At 41.6% G+C, this 13,242-nt stretch overlaps 1 protein-coding gene across 1 annotated transcript in view; it reads left to right on the top strand.

The window, feature by feature from the left end:
* Positions 1–5,063: 5,063 nt before the first annotated feature.
* Positions 5,064–13,242, top strand: part of LOC120789455 (mothers against decapentaplegic homolog 3) — a 33,687-nt gene continuing 25,508 nt past the window's right edge. The window contains exon 1 of the mRNA XM_040126186.1: positions 5,064–5,820. Within this exon, the coding sequence (XP_039982120.1) occupies positions 5,618–5,820 (203 nt within the window). The 5' untranslated portion in view covers positions 5,064–5,617. The remainder of the gene's footprint in view (positions 5,821–13,242) is intronic.

Raw genomic sequence — 13,242 nt, forward strand, 5'->3', positions numbered from 1 at the left:
TCTATTGCGGGTTCTCTGACATTCACACACCTACGCAGAAGTGTTCGCGAGGGTTCAAACCTTCGGCGGATGAACGGATGAACGCATGGCAGTGTGCTGCACAGAGCAGAGAACACATCAAAAATGGCCCCTTTGTTTTAATGCGCTTGCCCAAGCACATGGGAGGCTTTATTCCTCCCACCGCGCAGACCTGCCCACTTCTTCAAGAGGACAAGTTCTTCCCGGTTTGTAAAATATAGCTAAGTAATTGTATCCATCAGCCACCATCGAAATTCTAAACGCCAGCTTGGAACCGGCCTCCTGAATTGACTGATAGGACGAGGACAAATGCTTTTCTGATGCTGTTAAAGATTTTTTTTCATCAGTATCATTGGTGCGCATCTGGAAAACAGCCCTCAATTTTCAATTATGATCAGCTGACACAGACAAACAAAATCATGATTTTTCATTCAGCGATCAGAAAAGTAACACAAGGCAACTGTAAAACTGTCTACATAAACTAATCTCAGAAGTTCTCATATCCAAAGCATAATGTATACAAAGCCTACCTTTATATGTGGTTTGTGTTTATGCAGGCTACCACTGAGGATTTAGCTGTTTGACAGGTAGTTAAACTGAGAGGAAAAATAGCTGTCTTCCTGTTATTCACAGCATAGTGAGTTGTGCAACAGCCTCAAGTTTCAGAAGATTTGTCACCGAGGACATATGAACCGAGAACTGTATCTTCCGCTCAAGTGGACTAAGTGGTGGAAACAATGGTCACATATAAATACAAATTTACAGCAGTAAATTTGTATACTGACGTGAAAAAAGTTTGTGAAGAGAGTGCATACAAAAGTGAAAGAGAGAGAAGGGAAGGCAAAGTGTCATCTGTAGAGTAATGAAGTGAGAAAGGAGGGGCCAACTGCATGTGGAAATGGTGTGTGCATGTGTGTGCGTGTGCGTCTGTGTGTGTGTGTGTGTGTGTGTGTGTGTGTGTGTGTGTGTGTGCGCGTGTGCGTGTGTGTGTGTGTGTGTGTGTGTGACAGGGAGTGTGTGTGTGCAACTTGTACTTCTGTCTTTGTGAGGACCAGTTTGAGTTTTAGACCTTGGGAGTGAGGACATTTTGGCTGTTTGAGGGTAAAGACTTGGTTTTTAAGATTCAGGTTAGAGTTAAGTTTAGGTTTGGCTTAGAGTTGGGGTCAGGCATTTAGCTGCGATGGGTAAGGTTAGGTTAAGGGGCTGGGGAATGCATTATGTCAACAAGTAACCTCACACAGATAGAAGTACAAGTGTGTGTGTGTGTGTGTTTGTGTGCCTGTGTGTGTGTGTGTGTGTGTGTGTGTGTGTGTGTATGTGTGCCTGTGTATGTGTGTTTGTGTGCCTGTGTGTGTGTGTGTGTGCCTGTGCCTGTGTGTGTGTGTGTGTGTGTGTGTGTGTGTGTGTGTGTGTGTGTGTATGTGTGCCTGTGTATGTGTGTGTGTGTGTGTGTGTGTGTGTGTGTGTGTGTGTGTGTCTGTGTGTCTGTGTGTGTGTGTGTGTGTGTGTGTGTGTGTGTGTGTGTGTGATTGTGTGTGTTTGTGTGTGCGCGTGTGTGTTTGACAGTTATGATGTTGAGCTTCCAGTACGCCATGTGCTCTACCAGTCACCGGAGAAACTGTCAGGAGCTGTTGAGCGATTGATGGCTTTCTCATAGAGAAAACACAATGTCATGTTGTTGCCAAGGAGATCTGTGAAAACCCTTTTCATATGGTTCTCAACAGTTTGCCCAGAGCTCTGCACTTCTCACTCACAAAAGTGCCTGAAATATGACTTGTAGTATACAGTACGTGAACATTAGTTTGACAAATATTGAGAATTATTGGCCTTATTTAAAGAGATTTTTATTTAAATTTGTTGCTAGGACACAAAAGAGAAACTTGTAACAACCCCACTGACACGTTTGTGGCTCAATAATTACAAACTTAACACGTTTTTCTGCAAATCCCATATTTAGCAGTGTTACCAGCGGTGAAGTGTTAAATGCGATTGTATCAAACAGTGGAAATATTTTTCAATCTATTTTGATGCTACTTAAGGAACCCGTTAAGGTGGATATCGGATTAAAGTTAAGCAGTTAGTATGCTTTATTAATACAGTAAATCTTATATTTATATTGAAGATAAGTTTTAAAATGTTATGTTCATCAATGTAAGTGTAATTTTCTCTTAAAGCTGGCCAAACATTGGTCATCTGTGTTCTTATCACATCTATCCAGAGACCCCCAGTTTCTATTCTTTCTGCTTCTACTCCACTGGGACACCAGCTGACATCACACACACACCCACACACACACACACACACACACACACACACAAGCACACTCTGGTCCCCTGAGGTTGAGGCCAGCACAATGTCATTATCATCCATCGGATTGTACGTGGTCACTCCCCATTCAGTCTTGCTGACGTGCCTTTTGTGCTCAGTAATTCTTCTCACAGAAGCCCCCATAGTCCACCCCCCACCCTACACCCTGTCCTACCCCCAGTCTACTGCGGCCCATCTGTAATCCCATCCCCCATCCTGCACCCCCATATCCGCCCTGTCTCGCTCTACACTTCTCCAAAACAAACCAGCTGTCTTGGCCGGTCGTGTCCCCGGGGGTGTAAACAGGTGTCGAGAGGGCCGCAGGGCCTCAGCATGTGACACCCGGCTGCACGCTCCTCCAGCCCTCTCCTCCAACCTGCCAACACACCAGAGAGGGAGAGAGTGGTGCATTTTACAGCTGTAGACTTGATTGTTACCACAGACAAGGAGTTGTTGATGGCTATTAGTGCGAAAACCAGCTCATATAAAACCTTCTCACTGGGTCAAGCCATCAATTCACGGTAAACGTTTGTGATAAAGCATATGTTTTGCAATTTTTGTTATTTGTAATGTTTTTTAATTAATGAAGAATTACTGTATAGTACTTTATATAAGGTATTTATTCAAGACACTGCAGTGCAGTGTAAATCTATTTATTAAAGACTCTGAAGAATGAAGAAAGAACCTTGACATTGCCCTCAGCAGATAGAAAAATATACATACTCGTGTAACCAAAATAGATAAAAGGAAAGGTGTCTGTCTTCTTGGGCCAAAAGCCAGCTGTATTTTTAGCACAAACCACACACTGTGCACAGAGAGGGGGACGGCTAGACGCATGTCAGTGTGCCTGTACACACATACCAAAATGGTAACCACAGGTCAATGCTACTATTCTTGTAAAGCTGTGAACTGTCAGTGGACGCACTGATTAAATGTTTGCACTTAAAAACAAAAGATATGGGGATGGGAAAATTGACAAGGGAAAGTCAGTTTATCTTTACTTATCTTTACTTCGTCTCGTTAGATAAAGTGAAAGAAAATAAATGAATAAACTTTTCTAATGCATAATTTCCAGGGCCATTCACAGCCTTTTTGTGGCCCCAAGTATGCAAGTTTTTTCTGCTTTGCCTTGGCTGGCCCTGATTCCTTTGATTTATTACACTACTTTAAAAACTGGAATTGGTAAATGGACAGCCAGCAAGTGCACCGGTCTCTTTGTGCGGAGCATTCACAACTTTTACAACTCTTTCAAGTTTGTGCAAATAAGGCACCCAAGTTTGGAAACCGCTCTTGAATGCTATAAAGTCTTTCTTTTGAAGCTTGAGGAACAAAGGCAGCCTCACACCCGGAACAGTCCAACTCTCACTCTCTCTGCGGTGAGCTCAGCTATGCTATAGGCCTACACGCTATTGTACATCTGGCACTTTCGAGTCCCTGACACCCTGTGTGTGTGTGTGTGTGTCTTTGGACTAGTGAGATTGCGAGGAAGGGCGCTGTACGTCTTCATGCATATGAGTGTGTATGTGTATGTCAGACTGTGGTTGAGGTTTTCGGGTCTCTGCAGCAAACCAAACTGCCACCTTGTTGAGTAGGCGTAGAGTGTTCGTACCTCTTACATGCTGAGGCAAGTCAGTGGCTGGGCTTGAACGTGTGTGCGTGACTTCTATCACTTTTCATCTTACGGCAGCTCCTAAGTTATTTACCCATGTGGAGACAAACAACCCGGCAGCAATTACTGGAGAGTCTTGTGTTGGAGATGCTGAATGTCTTTGTACAACAAACACACACAGGAATGTATCCTTATGCAATAGCAGTTACATGACTGCCAGGTGGATAATTAAGAACGTGTTGATTTTCAAAAATAAAATGGAGAAGAAAAAAAGTGTGTATTTTCCTCTTGACGTTAAAAATCTAAACTTTACCATGTGGAGATAAATAAGGAGGTAAGAACATCATGGCCCTCTTTGGACTATAATTATGTTATGATGGTAAACTGAAACAGATGGGTGATTTCATTTGGGGAGTTTTCAAGAAGATTTATTAGGAATAAATAAGCGTCTTTGCTTGTGGAAATGTAGTTTTTCTCAGTTTAAGCAGAACACGTGTATCCTTTGCAGATGGCCTCCCTTTATCCACGGCTGGATTAACCTGCAAAAAAAAAACTATTGTCAGGCCCTAACTGAGCCACTATATAGTAACTGACAGCTTCATTATTTCCCAAGACACTCACAATTCAACCAGTAAGCCTATGCTGTAATGATACCGCCCTGAGCCTACTTTTTCTGAGTGTTAATTACTTTAAAGCATTGTCTTAAAGATCAGCTTTATAGGAATATAGTACATAGACATTTGTAGTAAACCTGGGGCTTTTATTGCCCCTGGGGTTCTGGGGTCCTGGGGTAGTTGCCCCCTTGGTGATGGAACCATGTCTTCATCCTATATGGTCCAAAAAAAACAACAACCCCAAACCCCCCAAACATAAATAAAGGATCAACACCGAGGAGAAAAAGGACTTAATTTCATCGAACTTTTTAAAGTCAACTCACATGCAAAACTGTTTTGCTCCGTGTTAGATAACTAAATGCAGCGATCTGTGTATGTGTATGATTGTGACAGCTTATTTAGGCGCAGCCACATGCAGCTTTATCAGCAAGCAATCGCAGGGAAAAGGCCGGGATTGTGCAACATCAGCGCTGCACATTTGGCCAGCTGCTCGGATCGGCCTTTCACGGGTCTTCTGTGCAGCCTGAAGCTTGAATGGAGACTCTCCGCAGCAGCTCCTGCATTAGCATTTGATGCAGACTTCTAGCAGCGTTCAGTCGGCGGACCCAGCGCCGCGGATGAACTTCAACAAAACTTTGCTCATCGGGGGTTAATGCATCCGGAATAAAACACTAACGACGCAATTTCACTCGGGAGTTTTAACCTTGTGCGAGTTAGAGACGTGGTCTGGGCGTGACTCGGGTTGAGCGTATGTAAACTAGCTGCGGTTGGGAGAGGCGCAGACGGGACTAGGTTTCTCGGCGGAGTGGCACTAAATCCGCGGCGCAACAGACTACCGGTGCACAGTCCGCCGCTGAGCTCGATCCAGACGGCCCGAGTGCGCTAAAACTGGAGGGTTTAAGTCCGGGATGCCTCCGTGTGGCGTTTAATAAACAACAACAGCAACCCGTCTTCAGCTAAATAACGCTCTCGTCTCCACCGTTTGGACCGTCTGAAGAGCAGCCGTCCCCCCGCGTTTTGTCCAGACCGACGGACTTCTCGACTCTGGAAGGACTTAACTGAACTCAAGATGTCAATTTTGCCTTTCACTCCCCCCATTGTCAAAAGACTTTTGGGCTGGAAGAAAGGGGAGCAGAACGGCCAGGAGGAGAAGTGGTGCGAAAAGGCCGTGAAAAGTCTGGTGAAGAAGCTGAAGAAGACGGGGCAGCTGGACGAACTGGAGAAAGCCATCACCACCCAGAATATCAACACAAAATGCATCACTATACCAAGGTAAGGAGAGTTTGAGCGCTGGCGTTGATGTTGACCGTGAAGCCAGCATCCCAGCCACCAGAGGTGGGCAGGTCAGCCTCTTCCTTTTAAGTAATTACATCCTTGTTACAGAAAAAAAAAATAAAATAAAAAATATAGCCTGCTGTTTGGTGACTGTTGCACGCTCGCCTCACACACGTTTAGCACCCTTTCGCGACATGATAAGGCTGCCTTTCCACTTCCTTCCCCCCGCGTCAGCACTTCAAACTCTTTCCCTTTTATCATGCAGCAACACGGTGGCCGATGTGACGCTAGCTAGCTCAAGCACCGTGCCACCACACGAGCGTTTTTACCCGTCAGTGAATCGATTCAACTGAACGAGTTTTAGCCGTTCCCCGTGATCGAATTGACATTTAACTGAAGTCACCGTGTTTGGAGAGAGAGAGAAAAATAAATAAAATAAATAAATAAATAAATAAATAGACATACAGTCTGTATATTGACAAGCCAGCAGCGCACATGCGATGCAAAAGCACAAATGGAGTCCAAGTTATGTAACTTGGCCTTAATCTGGGACGCTTTCTAGCTCTGTAGTGTTGGTGCGTAGACCAGTCCATGGAGCTGGGCTCTTCTACTTCCTTTCAGTGCCTCTGTCAGGGTTCCTGCAGGTATTGAAAGGTTTTTTTGTTGTTGTTGTTTTTTTTTAAAAAAAAGCACTGAATTCAGTTTCCTCAAAAACTGTCCTTTAGAAGGTATTAAAAAGTCTTCAGTTTAAATTCAGAAAAGTCTTATTCTTATTCTGCCTCTGCTGCATACTGTAATACTAAGTATAAAATGTGTTCATATGTGATTGCAAAGACAGATGAGATTTCTGATAGTTACACATGTACAAAACCACAAGTAGGGTTGCCGTAACAGTGGATAGTGTGGCATTAGGCTGTTCAGTCCTTTTTTGTTGAGTTTCATTCAGCAACATCAGACCTGTAGTAAACAAAGTCACTACTGCTGCAGCTACAGCAGCTTAGAGGCTCGTCGTGTCATAATGGGCAAGTGTTGACTTTAGCAAATACCTTGATGAGTTTAAACGAATTAATCATTTTCAACTTGTTAATCCATCCATTTTCTGTTTGATTTAGTACTGTATATCATTAAAAAAATATATTGTTATATACTGCTGGGAAGTACTGAAAAAATATGCCATATGTCCATTGGATCATTATTTAATACAAATAATCAACACTGACATTTGACATCGGATTGCTGCTCATAGTTTTAGGGATTCACTTCCTTTATAAGCAGTCACTTTCCTCCCGTGATGAAAGGCTGTGACAGTTAAGAGCTTGAGAGGTGCTGTTTGATCATGTCCACCAGAAGTCTTGTGTTTTATTCATCTCAGTTCCCAAAGCGTGTGAATGTGTATTAGTAGAATAATAATAGAGTTTAAAGTTTTGTCTATCTTAAAACTCTCCAATGTGTGATATGCGTCCTATATAATAGGACAATATCTATTACATACACTCAGTTGCCAGTTTTTTAAGTACACCTGGGTAATTTTTGTCCACCCCTTGTACAGTATATCTGTGAGGGTACAGCTGAAAGGATTAGTCATAAATCGATTAGTTGATTGACAGAAAATAACCAGCGATTATTCTGATGACTGTTTATTTATCATCTGAGTCATTTGTCAAGCAAAACTAACAAACACGCACTGGTTCCAGCCTTTCAGATATGAGGTTTTGATACTTTTCCTTATCATACACATATCAGTCACAAGTTTTAGAACACCCCCATTTTTCCAGTGTTTATTGAAACGTAAGGGATTCAGTCCAGTGGACAACTTTAAATGCTACTAGGGTAAACAATAACTGCCAAAGGTTACAAAAAAAAAAAGAAAAGTTTAAGTCACCAAAAACTGTAAATCATGTAAATTTCATAGGAAACAGGCCTCTTTCGGGGATTAAGAAATTCATTCATTTACAGCTTTCCTACAGAAGTCTTAAAAAGTTAATGCAAACAATTCCTACAGGTCCCTCTGTCTTTACAAAGGCAGTGTTGGAACGAACTGTGTTTCTACACCCTCCGATGCATCATTAGGATAACACTGTACTGCAGACGTAGTTCTGTATATTGCTATTGGCATGGTGAGAAAACGGCAAGTAACAAAGGACTAGTTCAGGGTCAGGGGTTCACACTACAGCAAAATAATGACCCAAATATTAGAAGAAAATAACTAGAGGGCGGGGTCAAATGATGGGAGACCAGTACAGTCTCCAGACTTAACTCCAGTGGAGCTGGTTTGGGATGAACTGGAAAGAAGGTGAAAGCAAAGCAACCTGCAAGTGCAACACATTCGTTGGAACTTCTGCAACAGTGTTGGGACAAACTTTCTGAACAATATTGGATTTCCATTGTAGAAGGAACGTCATGAGTGTGTTGGGCTGCTGAATGAGTCAGAAATTTAAGTTAAATTTAGTTCAACAAGAAGATTCAGTGATTTCTTGTTTTTAAAATCTCCAATTTTTTATTTGTTCTATGTTTTAATTGCAGAAACATTGAGAAATTAACTTATGCGAATTTAAATAAAAGCTGGAAAAATTGAGGTGTTCTTTAACTTTAACAGTAGTGTATATGAGGGTAAACTCAATATCTTGTGGTTTTGGACTGTTCACATATTAAACAAGAAATTTGAATACATCTCCTTGGCTTTAGGAGATTATACAGTATAAGGCATTTTTAACTAACTTTTGACACCTAGACCAAACAATTAATCAGGAAAGTAATTGGCAGATTGTCATAATAGTTTCAGTCAGTTGTAACTCATAGACTCGCAACAGAGTGTATGTTCACAGCCATTTTTAAGTCTCTACTATTGTACAATTTTTAGTAAGTAATAAATAAAGGCATCAAACTTTTGGTTGTGTCCACAAAATCTTACTTTCATGTGTGGGTAATTTAGATATAATAGAGCACAGTGTATCAGATGAAAATTGAACCACACACAGGGCACTCCCACATTCTTGATTGCCACAAGTGTGCATATCACGGCTTGTACAGGCCTGGGCCAGCATTCAGAGTTAAGCCTACCCGGAAAGTTAAATAATGTTTGCCATGATCCAGGTCTCAAATTTCCCACCACTAATGTAGAGGGGAAGAGGCAGAGTGCATTAAGATGACCCCAGATCAGAGCTGGCTGTCAGTGTGGGCTAACAGTGTCCCTGGAGAGCTGCTGTTTCTATTAATTCCCCTACGTTCTGGCTCACTGACAGCAGCTGCCTGCGTGTTCAGGCCTGTCCATGGGGAGGTCAGCTCCTGTCTCTCTGACACATGAACTGCCTGATGAGGCTCATCTTTACCCCCCTAGGTGATGGTTTGCTGTGATGCTGAGTGCTGAAGGAAGCAGGCACTGTGCATTGATTGAGTCAATAGTTGCATCCAGTGGTGGAACAGCAGATCAGGTATCTGGTTGGGTAATTTAAGGGAGGAAACAGATGATTTACTCATCACAGCTGATTCAGATATCATATCTTGGAGGGCCAAATACCAGAAGTTGATTTTGAAATCTGAAGGTTAATGCTTTCCAATTGTGTCAAACAAAGTTGATGATGTTTGTGGGTTTTTGTCCAAAGCCACTCCTTCCTGTAAGTTTTATGTCTGTATTACATCTACCGCAGACCTATCTTACAACTGTTTAGCTTGCCAGGTGGTAAAAATGATATGCTTATGAGCCCTGGGAAACTTAGCTGATTTAAAAGGGCTGTGCACTCCTAAATAAAATAAAATACAAAAAAATGTAAATATGCCGCGTTAGAAGCTATATATCAGAAGTTATATCACAACATGGTGAGTTTGGTCGCGAAAGTTATTTTTGTGTGTGGGTGGTTGATTTGGGTGCTGGAGCAGCTTGTACATGTGTGTAGATATGTTACAATATGTCAACACTGAAGATAAAGTCCGCATCCCATGAACAAACATTAGTCCCAGTCACTTTGACTTACATTTACATTTGAAGTTGAAAACTAAAGGTTTTTAAAATAAAGCAGGTCTTGCGTGTTGCTTGGGCAGGGCTACTGCTTTACTTGCCTTTTAGGTCACTGTGGTTTTGATAATGAGCTGTTTCTACTTTTTTGAATAGCACTAAGCAAAGTGAATGCTCAGGCTCCTGTCCAAGTTTGAGCCTTAGTCACTAAACAACGAGCAGTTGTGGCATTGTGGTATTGACCTACCTTCCCTCCCTCTTTTTGTCCCTGTTTTTCCTTTTAAAATCCTCTCCTCCTATGAGCTGTAAACTTTGGTTGGTCACAAACATTGGTGTGTAAAGTGCGTCAAGCCATGAAAGTCTACCAGTTTCCGATGGTGGAGGGGTGGATGTGAAGTGTGGTAGCCTGCATTGCTTGAATGTTGCAGGATGACTAACAAATTGTTGTTTAAGAAGGCTCAGTGCATTCATAAACAGAGGCCGAGTCTGTTTCAGTTAGCCCTGTGGGTTGGTAAATATCTCAGGTGGTTATACTGTAGCCACCCTATAACTAAACATTCTTACACTTACACAGCCCTCCTGTGGCCATAGGAATTGTGACTCTTGTCCGTCTCTGGAGCAAAGTAGGAAATACACATAAAGTCAAGGGTAGAGGGAGGAGGTCAGGTTGGTTGGATGGGTCAACAAAACATCAGACTGCTACTCGGTTCCGGTTTCCTACTGACGGTCAGCGTTAGTTTATTTTAGCTATGGCCATGATTGTTGTCTAACCATAGCCAAGACGATGAAGGTTACCTAACCTTAAGGAAGCAGTTATTTAAACCCAAACCCTGATGTTCCCCCTAATATTAACCTATGAGTTACTGTAACCCAAACCATGACCTTTCCCTAATCCTAGCCAAGTCAGTTTTGTGCCTAAACCTGCCCAAACCTTAACCACAGAAGTGTCAGGTTTTGGAAGGCCCTAACATTTGGTGTCGTCCTGCTGAACAGGGTGTCTGAGCAGAAAACACCTATATGTGTCATTCTGGAGGACAATTACAAACAGTATATTTTGTTGTTTAATATGGACGAGTTGCTTTATATTGAGTCAACCATTGACCAACTTCCTAATGCAAGATATATACAGTATTTATTATTTACACTTGCCATTAATCATGGGGTGTACTGCAAGTCTCTAAATTGGTCACTTGCTCAACATTCAATATTAGATCTGTTCTTTGAATGGACTGCCTATACTATAGGCTACACGAGCCTCTCCACTCAAGTTTACATCACCGAGCCAACTTGACTATTTATCCAAAGGAAACTGATCATACACACTGTGTCAGAGGCAGTTGATTGGTCAAGTGCATCACAGCACTACTTGGCTGCTACTTTAATTCAACTGGGCAGGCCGCTAAATGCTAGTTAATATGTGACGAGTTGTTGCAGACATGCAAAAAGTAATTTTTAATGAAAAACCATAGATTATTGATTTTCTGATCTAATTATGATAGCAGTATTAACATTGACCCTTACCAAGCATTATGCATACTGTAATTATAGCAGGCAGACTATCAAAGCAGAGTTGTTTAAAAACCCTTTAAAACATGCACTCTTTTTTCTGTAAAAATTTTGCAATTTTTACAGTCATATTTTCACACTATAACTTTTTTGTGTATCATGGAAGGCTGCAACTACTTTTCATTATCAATAGATCTGTATATTTTTTCGATTACTCAATTAATTGCCTATAAAATGTCAGAGAATAGTGAAAATTGCACATCATCCAGAGCTTCCCAGAGCTCAAGGTTATGCCTCATGTGCAACCAACAGTCCAAACTCAAAATCTTTTCAATATACAATGACATAAAATAGACAAGGCAGAAAAACTTTCACATTTGAGTAGCTGGAACCAACATGATTTATGGCATTTTTGCGCAATAAATAACTTAGATAATCAATTCTCAAAGTCTTCTTTGATTAACTTCCTGGTGGTCAACTAATCAATAGTTTCAGCACTTGTAATCTGCAAACTAACCACGCGCGACTAGGTAGCAGTATATGCTGTAAAGGGTTTTATAAATGCTGCGTCTTGATTGTGGACATCACATAAAAGTGGCAGACTTGACTCTGAAGAGAGACTTTTACAAACTACATAAGCTACACTCCTTTGTAACAATGGATGGCGATAGTCTGACGTTGAAATTAGAAGGCGATAACAAGTAAACGGTCTCTCAGTAACTTCTTCCATTGTCTTGTCTTGCATGCCAAATGCCAGTTATTACACAAACATTGTGTTCCTATCTGTAACGGCCCTATATTGTCTGAACAGAGATACATTTTTTAACAGAGGACTATATACGTAAGCCAAACAGAAAGATAAATCCATCATTGTTACAGGTTTTGTGGCTAACAGTGGTTTAATAGGGTAATAGGGTTGCATAGGAGCTTACAGAGCAGTAAACTAATGTAGGAATCCAGTAGTAGTTTAGTGTAGGTGATATATTAATGGAAATTATCCAAGGTGTTTGTTGCGTGTTTGTGTGTGTTGTGTCTTTTCACAGAGCCTGGGGAGGTGGATTCCTACCTTAACTTACTCTAGGTTTGGGCCAGTGGTGGGTAGTGTTCTCGTCTTGTCCACACACATCCCTCTTGGCAGCAAGACTACTGTCTGATTCACACTGCTGCATGTCAGGGCAGGACGTAGGGAGTGAAGAAGTCCCAGGCACAGAAGTAAAAGAGATGATAAAAAAAGAAAGACTGGGAATAGAGAGGCTATTATTGTATTACTAAGAATGAGAGGGACTACATCCATGGGAAAGAGGGAGATAGGAAGGGAGGAAGGAAGCAGAGGAGGACAGAGAGACCAGTACCCTTTTCGCAAGACCCAGACCCTGATCAACAAATGTGTTTCCATACACGTCTTTGCTTAATAGGGTAGTTGAGATTCATGAAGGACGTTGCAGATAATTTGTAATAAGTTTGGAGGATTTCTTCTATTGATTTAGTCAGCCCATGAAAAAGTTTCTGCCAAAACTGCAGCTCCACAATCATGTAGAGGTGTCTTTGTGATCCAGAACAGCACAGTTTATGACTGCAAGAGCTGTAAATCAAAACCAATAGATTTACTTTACCAATCCCATAGTAGCCTTGTGGTAATTCTCTAATTATAGAAACCTGTGGTCACCACTTCACACCAAAGCAGAGCCGTGTCGGGCTTGGAGTAAAACCTGGTTAGAGTAGACCTGGACTCAGAGTGAAAATTTGGGTCGTAAGGCTGGGTACTGAACCTCAATACTTTTTTGGTATTCGCAGAAGTGTATCTGTAGCACAGAGAACCACAAGCTGGCATAAATTTCTGTGAAAATCTTTTTTACTTAATCTTTGATCAAAAATTTTTGATTTAAATAAAAAAAATGTGCCAATTTTAGGCTTAGATTTTATTTCAACAACATTTCATTTGTTTGTGCTTTTGGCCTCTT

Source organism: Xiphias gladius, chromosome 1 (assembly GCF_016859285.1).
Source record: "Xiphias gladius isolate SHS-SW01 ecotype Sanya breed wild chromosome 1, ASM1685928v1, whole genome shotgun sequence".
Classification (NCBI taxonomy): domain Eukaryota; kingdom Metazoa; phylum Chordata; class Actinopteri; order Istiophoriformes; family Xiphiidae; genus Xiphias; species Xiphias gladius.